Below are 15,360 nucleotides of genomic sequence, written 5' to 3'. Positions count from 1 at the left end.
TGAAACTGTTGTACTACAGCTCCAAATGCTGTCTGCCCTGCACTCGCTCAATCAAGTGTCAACTTTACACCGTTAGATGTGGCCTCACTTTTCCCTATCTCTGTAACCTCTTGCAGCCCCACAACTCTCTGAGATCCCTGCGTTCCTCCAGTTCTGGCCTCTTGTGCATCCTGAATTCCCATTGTTCCACCATTGCGCTGGCACTTCCACCTGTCTGGGCCCCAAATTCTGGAATTCCTTCCCTGAACCTCTCCGCCTCTCTCTCCCCCGTTAAGATGCTCCATAAAAAAACCCCACCTCTTTGAACAAGCTTTTGGTCACCTGCCCTCATATCGCCTTATGTGGCTCAGTGTCAAATTTCATTCACTGGAAGATGCCTTGGAACATTTTATTACGTCAAAGGTGCTATATTAGCGCGAGTTGTTGTTGTGTCAATAGGACATTAAATAGAGGTAGAGATGCTTGCAAGTCGGACCTCTCCTCACTTTTTTATTCTTTTGTGGGATGCGGGCATCGCTGGCAAGGCCGGCATTTGTTGCCCATCCTTAATTGCCCTTGACAACCGAGTGGCTTGCTAGGTCATTTCAGAGGGCAGTTAAGAGTCAATGACATTGCTGTGGGTCTGGAGTCACATGTAGACCAGACCAGGTAGATTTCCTTCCCTAAAGGACGTGAGTGAACCAAACGGGTTTTTACGACAGTTGATGATACTTTCAAGGCTCCGTTACTGAGACTAGCTTCCAGATTTCTATTAATTAACTGAATTTATTAATTAATGGAATTTAAATTCCACCACCTGTCATGATGGGATTTGAACCCGTGTCCCCAGGGCATTAGCCTGGGCCTCTGGATTTCCAGTTGAGTGACATTGCTACTATGCTACCATCTTCCCATTTCGCATTTCCCAACAGGTATCATTAAACAGGCATCAGTGTGGTGAACTGTGCGGACTGATGCCATTCCTGTGCCAGAGGCAAATTGTTTCTAGCCCACACTCCTGGCTTCCCAATTGCCTCCTGCTCTGTCTGGCTCAGTATCAAACCTGTTGCCTGTTAAACCTGTCTTGAGTTTATTTGACGGCAGACTGACGACAAATCCATCCAGTGGTCATAATTACAACGTGACAAGTTTACATACCCTAATCCCATGCTAAATGTAGACACGGACGGGAGCCACGCACCAATGTAAAATTCCTGATATAAGATAGATACAGCTAGAAATAGATCATTACCAGCTACTCCCTCTAATTTAATTTTGATTTGTACACTTTGTACAGGTGCTTGACCAAATCAGTTCCTGACCATCAGACTAATTCCATATTACGCCCTTGCTAATCAGTGCCCCCCTCCGCGATACTGGGGGGATGCGCGTACCGATATTCGAAACGTGTACCTGATATTCGAGGGACGTGTCGGTTCCTCCCTCAGGGCCCAGTCCGGCCAGTTTCTCCTTCTGACGCTGCTTGGCATTCTGTCTCAGGCAGAAGATGACAGCTCCCGCAATCAGAATGCCAGCAATACAAGCCACGGCAATAAAGGTCAGCAACAGGAAACGGAAAGTGTCGCTGTGCCTTGCTGCTTTTGGCAGAGAATGGAACGCATTCCTCTGTGAAAACATGAGAAAGATAAAAAACCGCAGGGGATAAAACAAAGATGGAGAGTAATTCACACTGCTCTTTCTCCGAGGGATGTGTCACAGGCGTGAATCGCACAGAGATGAAGGATTGCATAAGACGCAACCAATTTGCAGGTCTCTCCAGGACAGCTGTTTAATCATCACCTAATGATTCACTCCAAACAACTTCTCCACAAAAATGATTCATATTCCAAAGTGAGCACCCAGCGATAACTAGAGGACCAAGATCCGGAGTTTGTGTTGTCGCTTAGGTTAATCCTCATTCCCTGTGCTTATCAGGAAATCACCTGGAAAAGGATTGGTGCCTTCAGATTGGATACAGTGGAAGTGAATAGGAAAAGCTTTGTTCCACTGGGAATTTTCCCACTGGGATTGAATGACAGAGGACTTGATTCATTTGGAATGGTAGAAATGGGAGTAAATGGGAAGGAGTTCTGACCTTTAATATTGCTTGAAACACCTAGACTACATGCAATTGTAGCTTGGCTCATAGGGATTGGAAAGCATTTGCCATACTGAGATTTCATAGGCAATGGGAGTGAATGGGAAGGGGTTTGATCCAATGGGATTCTCTACAATGGGAGTGAATGGGAAGGGGTTTGATCCAATGGGATTCTCTACAATGGGAGTGAATGGGAAGAGGATTGATCCATTGGGATTTTGTACAATGGAAATGAATCGGAAGGGGTTTTATCCATTGGGATTCTGTACAATGGGAGTGAATGGGAAGGGGTTTGATCCATTGGGATTCTGTACAATGGGAGTGAAAGGGAAGAGGATTGATCCATTGGGATTCTGTACAATGGGAATGAATGGGAAGGGGTTTGATCCATTGGGAATCTGTACAATGGGAGTGAATGGGAAGGGGTTTGATCCATTGGGATTCTGTACAATGGGAGTGAATGGGAAGGGGTTTGATCCATTGGGATTCTGTACAATGGGAGTGAATGGGAAGGGGTTTGATCCATTGGGATTCTGTACAATGGGAGTGAATGGGAAGAGGATTGATCCATTGGGATTTTGTACAATGGGAATGAATCGGAAGGGGTTTATCCATTGGGATTCTGTACGATGGGAGTGAATGGGAAGGGGTTTGATCCATTGGGATTCTGTACAATGGGAGTGAAAGGGAAGAGGATTGATCCATTGGGATTCTGTACAATGGGAATGAATGGGAAGCGGTTTGATCCATTGGGAATCTGTACAATGGGAGTGAATGGGAAGGGGTTTGATCCATTGGGATTCTGTACAATGGGAGTGAATGGGAAGGGGTTTGATCCATTGGGATTCTGTACAATGGGAGTGAATGGGAAGGGGTTTGATCCATTGGGATTCTGTACAATGGGAATGAATGGGAAGGGGTTTGATCCATTGGGATGCTGTACAATGGGAGTGAATGGGAAGGGGTTTGATCCATTGGGATGCTGTACTGTGGGAATGAATGGGAAGGGGTTTGATCTATTGGGATTCTGTACAATGGGAGTGAATGGGAAGGGGTTTAATCTATTGGGATTCTGTACAATGGGAGTGAATGGGAAGGGGTTTGATCCATTGGGATTCTGTACTGTGGGAATGAATGGGAAGGGGTTTGATCTATTGGGATTCTGTACAATGGGAGTGAATGGGAAGGAGTTTGATCCATTGGGATTCTTTACTATGGGAATGAATGGGAAGGGGTTTGATCCATTGGGATTCTTTACTATGGGAATGAATGGGAAGGGGTTTGATCCATTGGGATTCTGTACAATGGGAGTGAATGGGAAGGGGTTTGATCCATTGGGATTCTGTACAATGGAGTGAATGGGAAGGAGTTTGATCCATTGGGATTCTTTACTATGGGAATGAATGGGAAGGGGTTTGATCCATTGGGATTCTTTACTATGGGAATGAATGGGAAGGGGTTTGATCCATTGGGATTCTGTACAATGGGAGTGAATGGGAAGGGGTTTGATCCATTGGGATTCTTTACTATGGGAATGAATGGGAAGGGGTTTGATCCATTGGGATTCTGTACAATGGGAGTGAATGGGAAGGGGTTTGATCCATTGGGATTCTGTACAATGGAGTGAATGGGAAGGTGTTTCGTCCTGTTATTGTTCTACACAGGAGTCTACGTAGATACAGTAAATTAAATGTACATGTTGCTTAATATTCATGTTTGTCTCCCTCTACAAGCTGACACATGGACAGAATTACAGAACTGAAACCAGAGGAAAATATTAAGATATAAACTCATCGTCTTGGCTTCATCACAAAACAGTGTTATTCTGTGCTTTTAATGCTCTGTTTTAAGAGACTACAGTGAACTCGATGATGTGTACAATATGATTAGATAGGGCAACAATGCTCAAAATGGAGGTTCTGGTTGTCAGCATGTCGTGCGTTAGATGATAACTTGGTTTTCCTGTGCTGAGTGACAGAGTATTCCCACTAGTTCCATGGGAAAAAATTTAATCATGGATCTCTCGCATTTTCTCCTCTGTTCCTCTCTTGCCTGGTCGCTATAGTTACAGTCACATGTCCTTTTGTGGCCAATCTGCAGCAATTTTTCATTCTTCATGTCGCATCTTTATAATATGGCAATAAAATCCATACCTTTGAGCGACAAACAAAGAGAATTCGCTAATGCATCAGACACAGAGTGAGATGTAGAATGCGAGTTAGGGCTTTCAGCTTCCAGATCCATTTCTCAGTCTGCACTGATCCCAAATTAAGTGGGGAGGTGGGCGGAGAGTGGGGACAGGAGAATGGATAAACTCAGAGAGAGATTCTAAACCCCACCCCCACCCCTGACCCCCCTCCCCAACGCGATCATCTTCTGTCGACCATGTGCAGGAGTGTGTGCGCAGGAGAGTGCCTATATGAGTGTGAACGTACATCACATAACACAACGCCACATCCTATCCTTGCACACTTTTCCACTTTTTGCTCATCCCCGATTTTAATCACTCCACTTTTGGCGGCCATGCCTTCAGCTTCCTGGGCCCGAAGCTCTGGAATTCCCTCCCTAAACCTCTCTGCCTCTCTCTCCTCCTTTAAAACACTCCCTAAAACCCACCTCTTCAACCAAGCTTTTGGTCACCTGTCCTAATATCTCATTTGATTCACTGTCAAGTGGTTGTTCTTGTGAAGTCTCTCGGGATGTTTTGCTATGTTACCGATGCTACATAAATGCAAGTTGTTGTGATGTCTAATCCCACAAATGAACAATGGCCATTTAGGAACAGTATTGGAGGGTGGTGAACTTACCGGGAAGTCACAGCTTTGAAATGAGGTGTTTTTTGAGAACGTGACTACGTTAGCAAACTTTCTCCCGTTTTCCATCATTGGAACCCCACCCCCTCGGATCAGGTTCAATCCGGTTCTCTTTTACTCTCGGCAAGAGGCTTGCTTTTGGATGAATTGCTGACAATGCTAAAGTTTGGTTCCATAGTCAGAAACTCAACACTTAAACCACTGCATCACATAAAATTCTTGCTCCATATAAAGGGGCGATATGAACCAACTTGCATTTCTATAGCACCTTTCACGACCTCAAGATGTCCCAAAGCGCTTTACAGCCAATGAAGTGCTTTCTGAAGTGTAGCAAGTGTTCTAATGTAGGAAACCTGGCAGCCAAGTTGTACAGAGCAAGATCCCACAGACAGCAAGGTGATAAATGTTTTAGTGATGTTGACGGAAGGATAAATATTGGCCTGGACACCAGGCAGAACCCCTCCGCCCCCGTTCTTTGAAATAGCGGCCACCAGATCCTTTCCATCCACTTGAGGGTTAATGAGACATTGATCTGGCGTCTTATCTGAAAGACAGCACCTGATCTGAGCACTCCCTCCGTACTGGCATTGGGAGTGTCGGCCTAGATTTTGTGCTCAACTCTCCGGAGCGGGACCCAAACCCAACAATCTTCTAACTCAGAAGTGAGAGTGCTACCCACTGACACCAAACTGAGGACAGGCTCAGGGAGTCTCACTGAATAAGACGAAAGTCTGTGATATGCACAGTACATCAGTCAGCCCCTGGAAAGTAAAGAGTCAGGTCTGGAGAGTGTACGGCTTCATCAGAGGCAAAGACTAAAAGAGGAATAGACAACAGAAAGGCAAAGTGGCTGCTGAGGTGTGAACACGGACAGTTCTGAATCCTTTCAGGCCTCATTCATGCTGAATTAACAATGCACGATTCAGTGATAACACACACTTATTGGTGGTTGTTGTGTTTACCAACACAATTGTCATATTCCAGGTTTATGAACAATCGATGCCAACTGTGATATCTGATCGGCAAATAAAACCAGAACAGGGAGGAAGGAGTCCATGGAAACCCATCGTAAATCCATAAGGAAAGGCAGCAAGGAGGAGAGAGGGCTGAGAAAGGAAGGTTCCTCACAACTGACATTCACCTCGATACTGGGCACCATAAGCAATTTAAACAAATCATTCTCGGGATGTTGTCGTCACTGGCTTTACCAGCATTTAGTGCCCATTCCTAGTTGCCCTTGAGGAGATGGTGGTGAGCTGCCTTCTGATCTCAGTTTTTGTACAACTGAGTAACTCGCTGGACCAGCTCAGAGAGCGATTAAAGAGTCAGCCACGTTTGGCGTGGGACTGGAGTCACATGTAGGCCCAGACCAGGTAAGGGCGGCAGGTTCCCTTCCCTCCAGGGACAGTGGTCAACCAGTTGGGTCTTAGCGACAATCTGGCAGCTTCATGATCACATTTACTCATACCAGCTTTTTATTTCTGGAGTTTCTAAAACTGATTTTTGCATTTCCTGCTGTGTGAGTCTCTGAATTACTGGTTCAGTCACACAAAACCTACACGGCCACACTCTCCTGTAATGGTCGAAAGCTGTATCCATGTTGGGGGTTAGGGGAGAGGGGCGAGAATCCGCTGAGATGCAGGGCTGGTGATAGTTGAAGACAAAAGAAGGCTATATCAGCAAACGAGGAGAAAGACTCAGTGACTGGGGAAACCAGGGCAAAGTGGGAACCTGTTTATGAAAGCACTGGCTTCATAGGACATGAAAGAATGATTCCATGGCAACAACGACTGTGACTGTGAATGCTGGACCCCGGTATGGATGTTACTGCTAAACCTTCATAAAACACTGGTTCGGCATTGGTCCAGGAGTATTGTCTCCAATCTGGGCACCACACTTTAGGAAGGAGAGGGTGCGGACGAGGTTTACCAGAATGGTACCAGGGATGAGGGAGTTCAGTTAATGTGGAGAGACTGGAGAAGCTGGGATTGTTCCCCTTAGAACAGAGAAGGTTAAGGGGAGATTTAATGGAGGCGCTCAAAATCATGAAAGGTATTGATAGAGTAAGTAATGAGAAACTGTAACCAGAGGACATAGATTTAAAATAATTGGCAAAAGAACCAGAGGGGGAGATGAGGGGAATTATTTGTGTGATCTGGAATGTGCCGCCTGAAAGGAAGTAGTAACTTTCAAAAGGGGAATTGGATGTATATGTAAAAAGGAAAAATATTTGCAGGCCTATGCTGAAAGAGCAGGGGTGTGGAGCTAATTGGATAGCTCTTTCAAAGAGCTGGCATAGGGACGCTGGGCCGAATGGCCTCCTTCTGTGCTGTAAGATTCTATGAATGGGGGAGGGTGGGGGGGGTGGGGAAAATCTGCATGAACCAATAACATTTTTTTATTTATCGCTGTCAGAGTCAGACATTACCAATGACGACTGAAATGCTTCTTCCTGATATTGAAGTCAATCCCAACTCTCACCTCCGAACCAAACCACTAGGTGGCAGCCCTGACCTATTTATAGATTTTCATTAGCGGACTAAGGGAGAAAGCCTGTTTGCAGGCTTGGTGTCATATTTGATCCCGAGATGAGCTTCCAACCTCATATTCACTAAGACCACCTATTTCCACCTCTGTAACATCACCTGACTTCGCCCCTGCCTTAGCTCATCTGCTGCTGAAACCCTCAGTCATGCCTTCGCTACCTCTAGACTTGACTATTCCAACACAAACCTGGCTGGCCTCCGAAATCATCCAAAACTCTGCCGCCTGTGTCCTTAATCGCACCAATTCCTGTTCTCCAATCACGCACTGTGCTTGCTGAGCTACACTGGCTCCCAATCAAGCAACACCTTGATTTTAAAATTCTCATCCTTGTTTTCAAATCCTCTCCCTTTCCTATCTCTAATCTCCTCCAGCCCTAAAACCCTCCGCAGTCTCTGCTCTACTCCAATTCTGGCCTTTGGAGCATCCCCGATTTTAATCACTCCACCATTGGTGCTGAGAGTGAGCAGAGAGGGTTTTGATGGCCTGAAGTTTATGAAGGGTAGAATGTGGGAGATCAGCCAGGAGTGTGTTGGAATAGTCAAGTCTAGAGATAACGATGGTGCAGATGAAGGTTTCAGCAACAGATGAGCTGAGACAGGGGTGAAGTCGGCGATGTTACGGAGGTAGAAATAGGTGGTCTTAGTGATCGTGCAGATGTGGTTGGCAGCTCATCTCAGGGTTAAATATGATACCAAGGTCACGAACAGACTGGTTCGGTCTCAGTCAGTTACTAGAGAGAAGGTGGCGAGGGAATGGAGTTTGTAGCAGGGATCGAGGAAAATGTCTTCACAATATTCAACTGGAGGAAATTTCTGCGCATCCAATACTGGATATCGGATAAACAGTCTTAGCAACAGTGGGCGGGTTGCAAGAGTTGGTGATGAGGCAGATCTGGGTGTTGCGAAAACTAACACTGTGTTTTCAGATGATGTCACTGAGGGGCAGCATGCAGACGGGAAACAGGAGGGGGACAAGGATGACCCTTGCGGGGGGTGGGGGCACCACAGGTAGGAGCAGGAAGAGAAGCCATTGCAGGTGATTCTCTGGCTATGATTAGATAGGTAAGAATGGAACCAGGTGAGAGCAGTCCCACTCAGCTGGATGACAGTGGAGAGGTGTTGGAGGAGGATGGTCTGGTCAACAGTGTCAAAGGCTGCAGACAGGTCAAGAAGGACGAGGAGGGAAAGTTTACCTTGGGATGTCATTTGTGACTTCGATAAGAGCTGTTTATAGTAGAGAAGCCAACAAAGTGTTATCACTGACTCAATTCTGTGCAATGTTAGCTCATTATGAATGAGGCCTGAAAGGATTCAGAACTGTGCGTGTTCACACCTCAGCAGCTACTTCGTCTTTCTGTTGTCTGATCCTCTTTTAGTCTTCACTTCCGTTGAAGCTGTACACTTCTCTCCAAACCTGATTCTTCACTTTCCAGGGGCTGACAGATGTACCGTGCATTACTAGCATCTTCACTCTTGTTCAGCGAGACACCCTGAGCCTGTTCTCAGTTTAGTGTTCGCTTGTCTCAGTGGGCAGCACTCTCAACTGAGTCGGGTTGAGAGTCTGGGTCCCACTCCAGAGACCCAAGTACAGAATCTAGGATCACATCCCATGTCCTGTCCAGTCCTGTAGTGAGGGAGTGCTGCACTGTTGGAGGTGCCTCTTGTGTATGAGGTGGATGTAAAAGAGCGATGGCACGATTTTGAAGAGCGGGGGAGTTCTCCGCAGTGTCCTCAGCCAATATATATTTCTCAATCAACATCACTAAAAAAAAAAATTACTGTTTGTGGGAGCTTGCTGTGCGCAAATTGGCTGCCATGTTTCCTTCATTATACCAGTGGCAACACTTCAAAAGTACTTCGTTGGCTGTTAAGTGCTTTGGGACATTCTGAAGTTGTGAAAGGCGCTATATAAATGCAAGTCATTCATTCTTTCTGGAGCAGAGCAGAATGAGAGAAGGATTCATACAGGATTTTAAATTTATGAAGGGTTTTGATACGGGAAATAAGCTTGACAATTTCAAATGAAGTGCAATAGGGGTTGCTGATCAAATGGAGAGTAATTGGAAACGGTGATCTCCTCTGTAGGGTATAAACAAATAAATGAAAAAAGAATCAAGAGTCTCCCAAAAAAACCAGAATAAAACCCGAGAACTCGGTTCTTTAAGGTGTGTCTTTGTGTGGTCGTGGGCTGGATTGTATCTCTGACATGGCCTTTGTTTTCACCAGCCTATGTCTTTGTGTACGAACACTGCGGAACCATCAGCTCCTAATTAAAGGACAGCATTTACGAACAAATGCATTGCACAGATTCACTGGCTACAATTAGCACAAGCTGATTAGGGGCCTCGGATATTTAATTAGTCCATGTACGGGATTAATGAAAATCCCATTGGAGTGCATACGGATGGAATCTCTTTCACACTGCTGTCAAACTCGGCTACACAAAAGGCCTGTAATGATGGCAGGGTAAGGGCGGCAGGGAGAGGGGGGAGGGGGGGGAGGGGGGAGAAGACCTCACTGCATTGTCTCCCACACTCTCGTGTCCCACCAGGGTCACCTTGGAAACAGCCACAGAAGAGGAACAAAAAAGAAACACAAAGACGACTCCTGGTATCAGCAGGATGCTGGATAATAGGCCCACACGGGTCGCCATAGCAACAGCACAATGTAGGCCGAATCCTTAGGCCAGTGGGGGTGCATGGAAACAGGCTCCTTGGATAACTCAAGACGTACATGCGTGCACACGCAGATAAACACAAACACGGATACACGTACATACGCAGATGAATAAGCGCACACATGCAGACGCATACACACACGCACACCATCTACAAGGCACAAGTCAGGAGAGTGATGGAATACTCTCCACTTGCCTGGATGGGTGCAGCTCCAACAACACTCAAGAAGCTCGACACCATCCAGGACAAAGCAGCCCGCTTGATTGGCACCCCATCCACAATCATTCACTCCCTCCACCTCCGACACATAGTGGCAGCAGTGTGTACCATCTACAAGATGCACTGCAGCAACGCACCAAGGCTCCTTAGACAGCGCCTTCCAAACCCACGACCTCTACCACCGAGAAGGACAAGGGAAGCAAATTCATGGGAACGCCACCACCTGCAAGTTCCCCTCCAAGTCACACACCATCCTGACTTGGAACGTTATCGCCATTCCTTCACTGTTGCTGGGTCAAAATCCTGGAACTCCCTTCCTTACAGCACTGTGGGTGTACCTACCTCACATGAACTGCAGTGGTTCAAGAAGGCGGCTCACCACCACCTTCTCAAGGGCAATTAGGGATGGGCAACAAATGCTGGCCTAGCCAGCAACACCCTTCTCCCAAGAATGAGTAAAAAAAACACATATGCACACATACGTTTGCACAGGTGCTCCCATGCACAAACAAACACATGTGCAAAGGCAACCTTAGATTAGATTAGAGATACAGCACTGAAACAGGCCCTTCGGCCCACCGAGTCTGTGCCGAACATCAACCACCCATTTATACTAATCCTACACTAATCCCATATTCCTACCAAACATCCCCACCTGTCCCTATATTTCCCGACCACCTACCTATACTAGTGACAATTTATAATGGCCAATTTACCTAACAACCTGCAAGTCTTTTGGCTTGTGGAAGGAAACCGGAGCACCCAGAGAAAACCCACGCAGACACATGGAGAACTTGCAAACTCCACACAGGCAGTACCCGGAATCGAACCCGGGTCCCTGGAGCTGTGAGGCTGCAGTGCTAACCACTGCGCCACTGTGCCGCCCAAAGATTCCCCTAACAAAGAAAAGTTCCCTTTTATTACATTTTTTCTTTTATTTATATTTTAATAACATATGACATTTTACATTGCTAAATAACTAATGAGATAATGAATATGCAAAGCAATCCTCTCAAAAAATAAAACGTATATTGGCTTGTATTCTCTCGAGTTTAGAAGATTAAGGGTAATATAGTTGAGTGATTGAAGATAATTAAAGGAGTTGATGGGGTAGATAGAGAGAAACTATCCCCTCTGGTGGGGGAAGAGTTCAGAACAACGGGGCAAAACCTTAAAAATTAGAGCCAGGTTGTTCAGGGGTGACGTCAGGAAGCACTTAGGGGTAGTGGAAATCTGGAACTCTCTCACCCAAAAAGCTTTTGAGGCTGAACATTTCATGAGACGCAGCATTGGATTTTTGTTGGCTTCGGGTATTGCAGGATGTGGAACTAAGGCGGGTAAATGAAGCTGAGATATAGATCAGCCAAGAACTAATTGAATGGTGGGCCAGGCACGAAGGCAGAATAGCCTCCTCCTGGTCCTGTATAATTTATTACTTGTGTCATTTGTTTTCAGTTACTGAAAATGATTTACATAATAGCATTAATTACCTGTAGTTAATTTACCTTTTAAGACAAATGATACTTTAATAATTGCAAAGTGTACACCACTCACTCAAACACGTCTTTAAACTATAACAGAATGTCTGCTCTCAATAATCCTTTAATAGGAGCACACACAACTTTTAACATAAGAACATAAGAAATAGGAGCAGAAGGAGGCCATTCAGCCCCTCGAGCCTGCTTCGTTATTCAATGAGATCGTGGCTGATCATCTACATCAAATCCACAAGATCCCCATTTCCTTAGGGTTCAAAAATCTACCGATCTCTGTCTTGAATATACTCAACAACTGAGAATTCGAAAGATTCACAACCCTTTGAGTGAAGAAATTTCTCCTCTTCTCAGTCCTAAATGGCCGACCCATTACCCTGAGACTGTGACCCCCAACTGGGGGGGGACAACCTCTCAGCATCCGCCCTGTCAAACCCGCAAGAACCTTTTTTTCAATGTTACAATGGGATTGCTCATTCTTCTGAACTTAACAGCCCATTCTACTTAATTGCCTACCAGTAATGTGTAGAGCAGGGAGTTCTCCCAATATCCTGGCCACAACAGTCCATCGCCCAACACCAAACACTGGGCTAGCATTGTCAGTTGTGGGATGGGAACCATACTGTGTACCTAATGGCTGTGAGCATCCTGTCAGCACCTCACTGTACGTCCAAATTCATTCAGGGGATGTGGGCAGCATTTATTGCCCCCATCCTTAGTTGCCCCCTTGAAAAGATGTTGGTCAGCTGCTTTTTGTTTTCAAGAGTTGTCCTTGGGATATGAATATCGCTGGTAAGGCCAGCACTTACTGTCCATCCCCAATTGCCCTTGAACTGAGTGGCTTGCTAGGCCATTTCAGAGGGCAGTCAAGAGTCAACCACATTGCTGTGGGTCTGGAGTCACATGTAGGCCAGACCGGGTAAGAATGGCAGATTTCCTCCCTTGAAGGGGAATTAGTGAACTAGATGGGTTTTTACAACAACCCCATAGTTTCATGATCACTATTAGTGAGACTAACATTGTATTCCAGATTTATTAAGTAATTGAATTGAAATTCTGTCAGATGCTTTGGTGGGATTTGAACCCATGTCTCTGGGGCATTAGTTTAGTAACATTACCACTATGCTACCATTCCCCGCACAGAACCACTGCAGTCCATGTGGTCTAGGTTCACCCACAGTTAGGGAGGGAATTCCAGGATCTTGACCCAACGACGATGAAGGAACAGCGACCTAGTTCCAAGTCGAGATGGTGTGTGACTTGAGGGGAACTTGGAGCAGGTGGTGTTCCCACGGACCTGCTGCCCTTGTCCTTTTACGTGGAAGAGAATTCCAAGCTTCTTCTTTAAGGTGAGGTACAATCGCTCGAAATAGCAGGTTTATCTATTTACAGGAAAATCCTTGGTAATTTCAAGGAACATTCTAACTGGTTTAATCTCTGATTGCAAAGAGTGATTTCAATCCTCGACTGATTGAGAATGCTAATTAGCATAGTTTGTAGAAGTTACCACCTTGGCTGAGTGGGTAGCAGGCTCGCCTTGGAGTTACAGGGTTTTGCAGTCAAGCGCCATTGCAGGATTTAAGCACATAATTCAGGCTGCCTCTTAAATGCAGGACTGTGCAGAGTCCTGCAGCGTCAGAGGTGCTATTTGTAGAATCTTGAAGCACAGAAGGAGGCCATTCAGCCCATCATGCCTGTGCTGGCTCTTTAAACAAGCTATCCAGTTAGCCCCACTCCCCCTGCTTGCCCCATAGCCCTGCAAATTCTTCCTCCACCAAGTATTTGTCCAATTCCCTTTTGAAAGTTACTAATGAATCTGCTTCCACCGCCCTTTCAGGCAGTGCATTCCAGATCACAACAACTCGCTGCGTTAAAAAATTCTCATCACCTCTCTAGTTCTTTTGCCAATTACCTTAAATCTTTGCCCGCTGGTACCTACCCTCCTGCCAGTGAACCCCTCATAATTGTGAACACCTCTATCAAGTCTCTCAATCTTTTCTCTAAGGAGAGCAACCCCAGCTTCTCCAATCTATCCACATAACTGAAGTCCCTCATCCCTGGAACTATTCTTCTGAATCTTTTCTGCACCCTCTCTAAAGCCTTGACATCCTTCCCAAAGTGTGGTGCCCAGAATTGGATACAATACTCTAGTTGAGGCTGAACCAATGTCTTATAAAAATTTAACATAACCTCATTACAATGTGTGAGCAGTTCCTGTTTAATCTCCATATAATTCAAGGTGTAACTAGTTCCTGTTGCAGTCTCAGCAATCCATATATTACGACACCCTGCATTTCTATAGCACCTTTCACGACTTCAGGATGTCACAAAGTGCTTTACAGCCGATGAAGTATTTTTTATTTTAGGGGTGTAGTCACTGTTGTAATGCAGGAAATTGTGTGTGCAAATTTACAAACAGCAAGGTCCCTCAAACAACAAGTACCATTAACAGATAATCTGTTTTTAGTCACTTTGGTTAAGGAATGAACGTTAAACTCTCCTCCATTTCTTTGGAATATTGCCCTGCAATCATTTACATCCAGCCGAGAAGCCAGACAGTTGGCATCCTTCCATCTATGAAAGATGATGGACACACAGCAAACAATCCATTTAGGTGGGGTGTCTTCTCTTGGTGCACCTTTGCTGATGGCTGTGAAGGCCAATCCTTGAGAGGCAGGTTCTGCTACATCAAGCTGTCAAGTGACGCTGTGAGTTGTTGTTTTTGACGTTGCCGCCTGTTGCCAAGCTGCTGTAGCAACTGGTCATTGTGGTAGTGCACACCAGTCCACAGGCTGTGTCGGCATTTCCCTCTTCCACCAGTTAGTGACTCCCAGGTGTGATAGTCAACGTTTAGGACCTTCATGTCACGCTTGCAAACATCCTTGAAGCGGAGCTTTGGGCGCCCCCACTGGTTGTCTGGCCCCGGCTACCTCACCATACAGAAGGTCCTTGGGTTTGCGACCGTCTTCCATCCTGCGCATGTGTCCGATCCACCAAAGCCGCCTTTGCTGGATTAGTACCAACACACTTGGGAGCTCTGCCTTAGAGCGGACTGCCGCATTTGTGATTTTATCCTGCCAGGATATACCCATAATGCACCGCAGACAGCGAAGTTGGAAATGATTGAGCTTCTTTTCCTGGTAGCTGTAAGTTGCCCATGTTTCACAGTCATACAGCAAGGTGCACCAAGGTACACAGGCTTTATAAACCATCAGCTTGGTCATAAGGGTCAGTTTGGTGTTATCCCATGCGCGTTTCGCGAGGCAGGCAAAGTTGGTAGCTGCTTTCACTATTATCAAGCTCTGCATCAAGGGAGGGCAGACAGGATTTTTATCCGAGAAACAGCACCTCTGACAGCGCAGCACTCCCTCAGCGCTGCACAGAGTGTGTCCACCTTGATTTTGTGCTCAAGTGTCTGGAGCGGGTCTGAAACCGATTAGCTTCAGAGACAAGAGAATGCTGCCAATGTCAACTGTACTACAGCTGACATTGATAATACAGAGTTCAGTGAACTGCAGGGTCTAATCAGATTCA

General features: G+C 45.9%; 1 protein-coding gene across 1 annotated transcript in view; it reads right to left on the bottom strand.

The window, feature by feature from the left end:
- The window catches only part of LOC137371850 (receptor-type tyrosine-protein phosphatase-like N), a 349,861-nt gene that overhangs the window by 51,452 nt on the left and 283,049 nt on the right, over window positions 1–15,360 (bottom strand). Inside the window, exon 14 of the mRNA XM_068034799.1 lies at window positions 1,393–1,605. Coding sequence (XP_067890900.1) covers window positions 1,393–1,605 — 213 coding nt within the window. The remainder of the gene's footprint in view (window positions 1–1,392; window positions 1,606–15,360) is intronic.

The sequence above is a fragment of the Heterodontus francisci genome, chromosome 7, assembly GCF_036365525.1.
Source record: "Heterodontus francisci isolate sHetFra1 chromosome 7, sHetFra1.hap1, whole genome shotgun sequence".
In the NCBI taxonomy this organism is placed as follows: domain Eukaryota; kingdom Metazoa; phylum Chordata; class Chondrichthyes; order Heterodontiformes; family Heterodontidae; genus Heterodontus; species Heterodontus francisci.
This window is presented reverse-complemented; position numbering and strand designations above follow the sequence as displayed.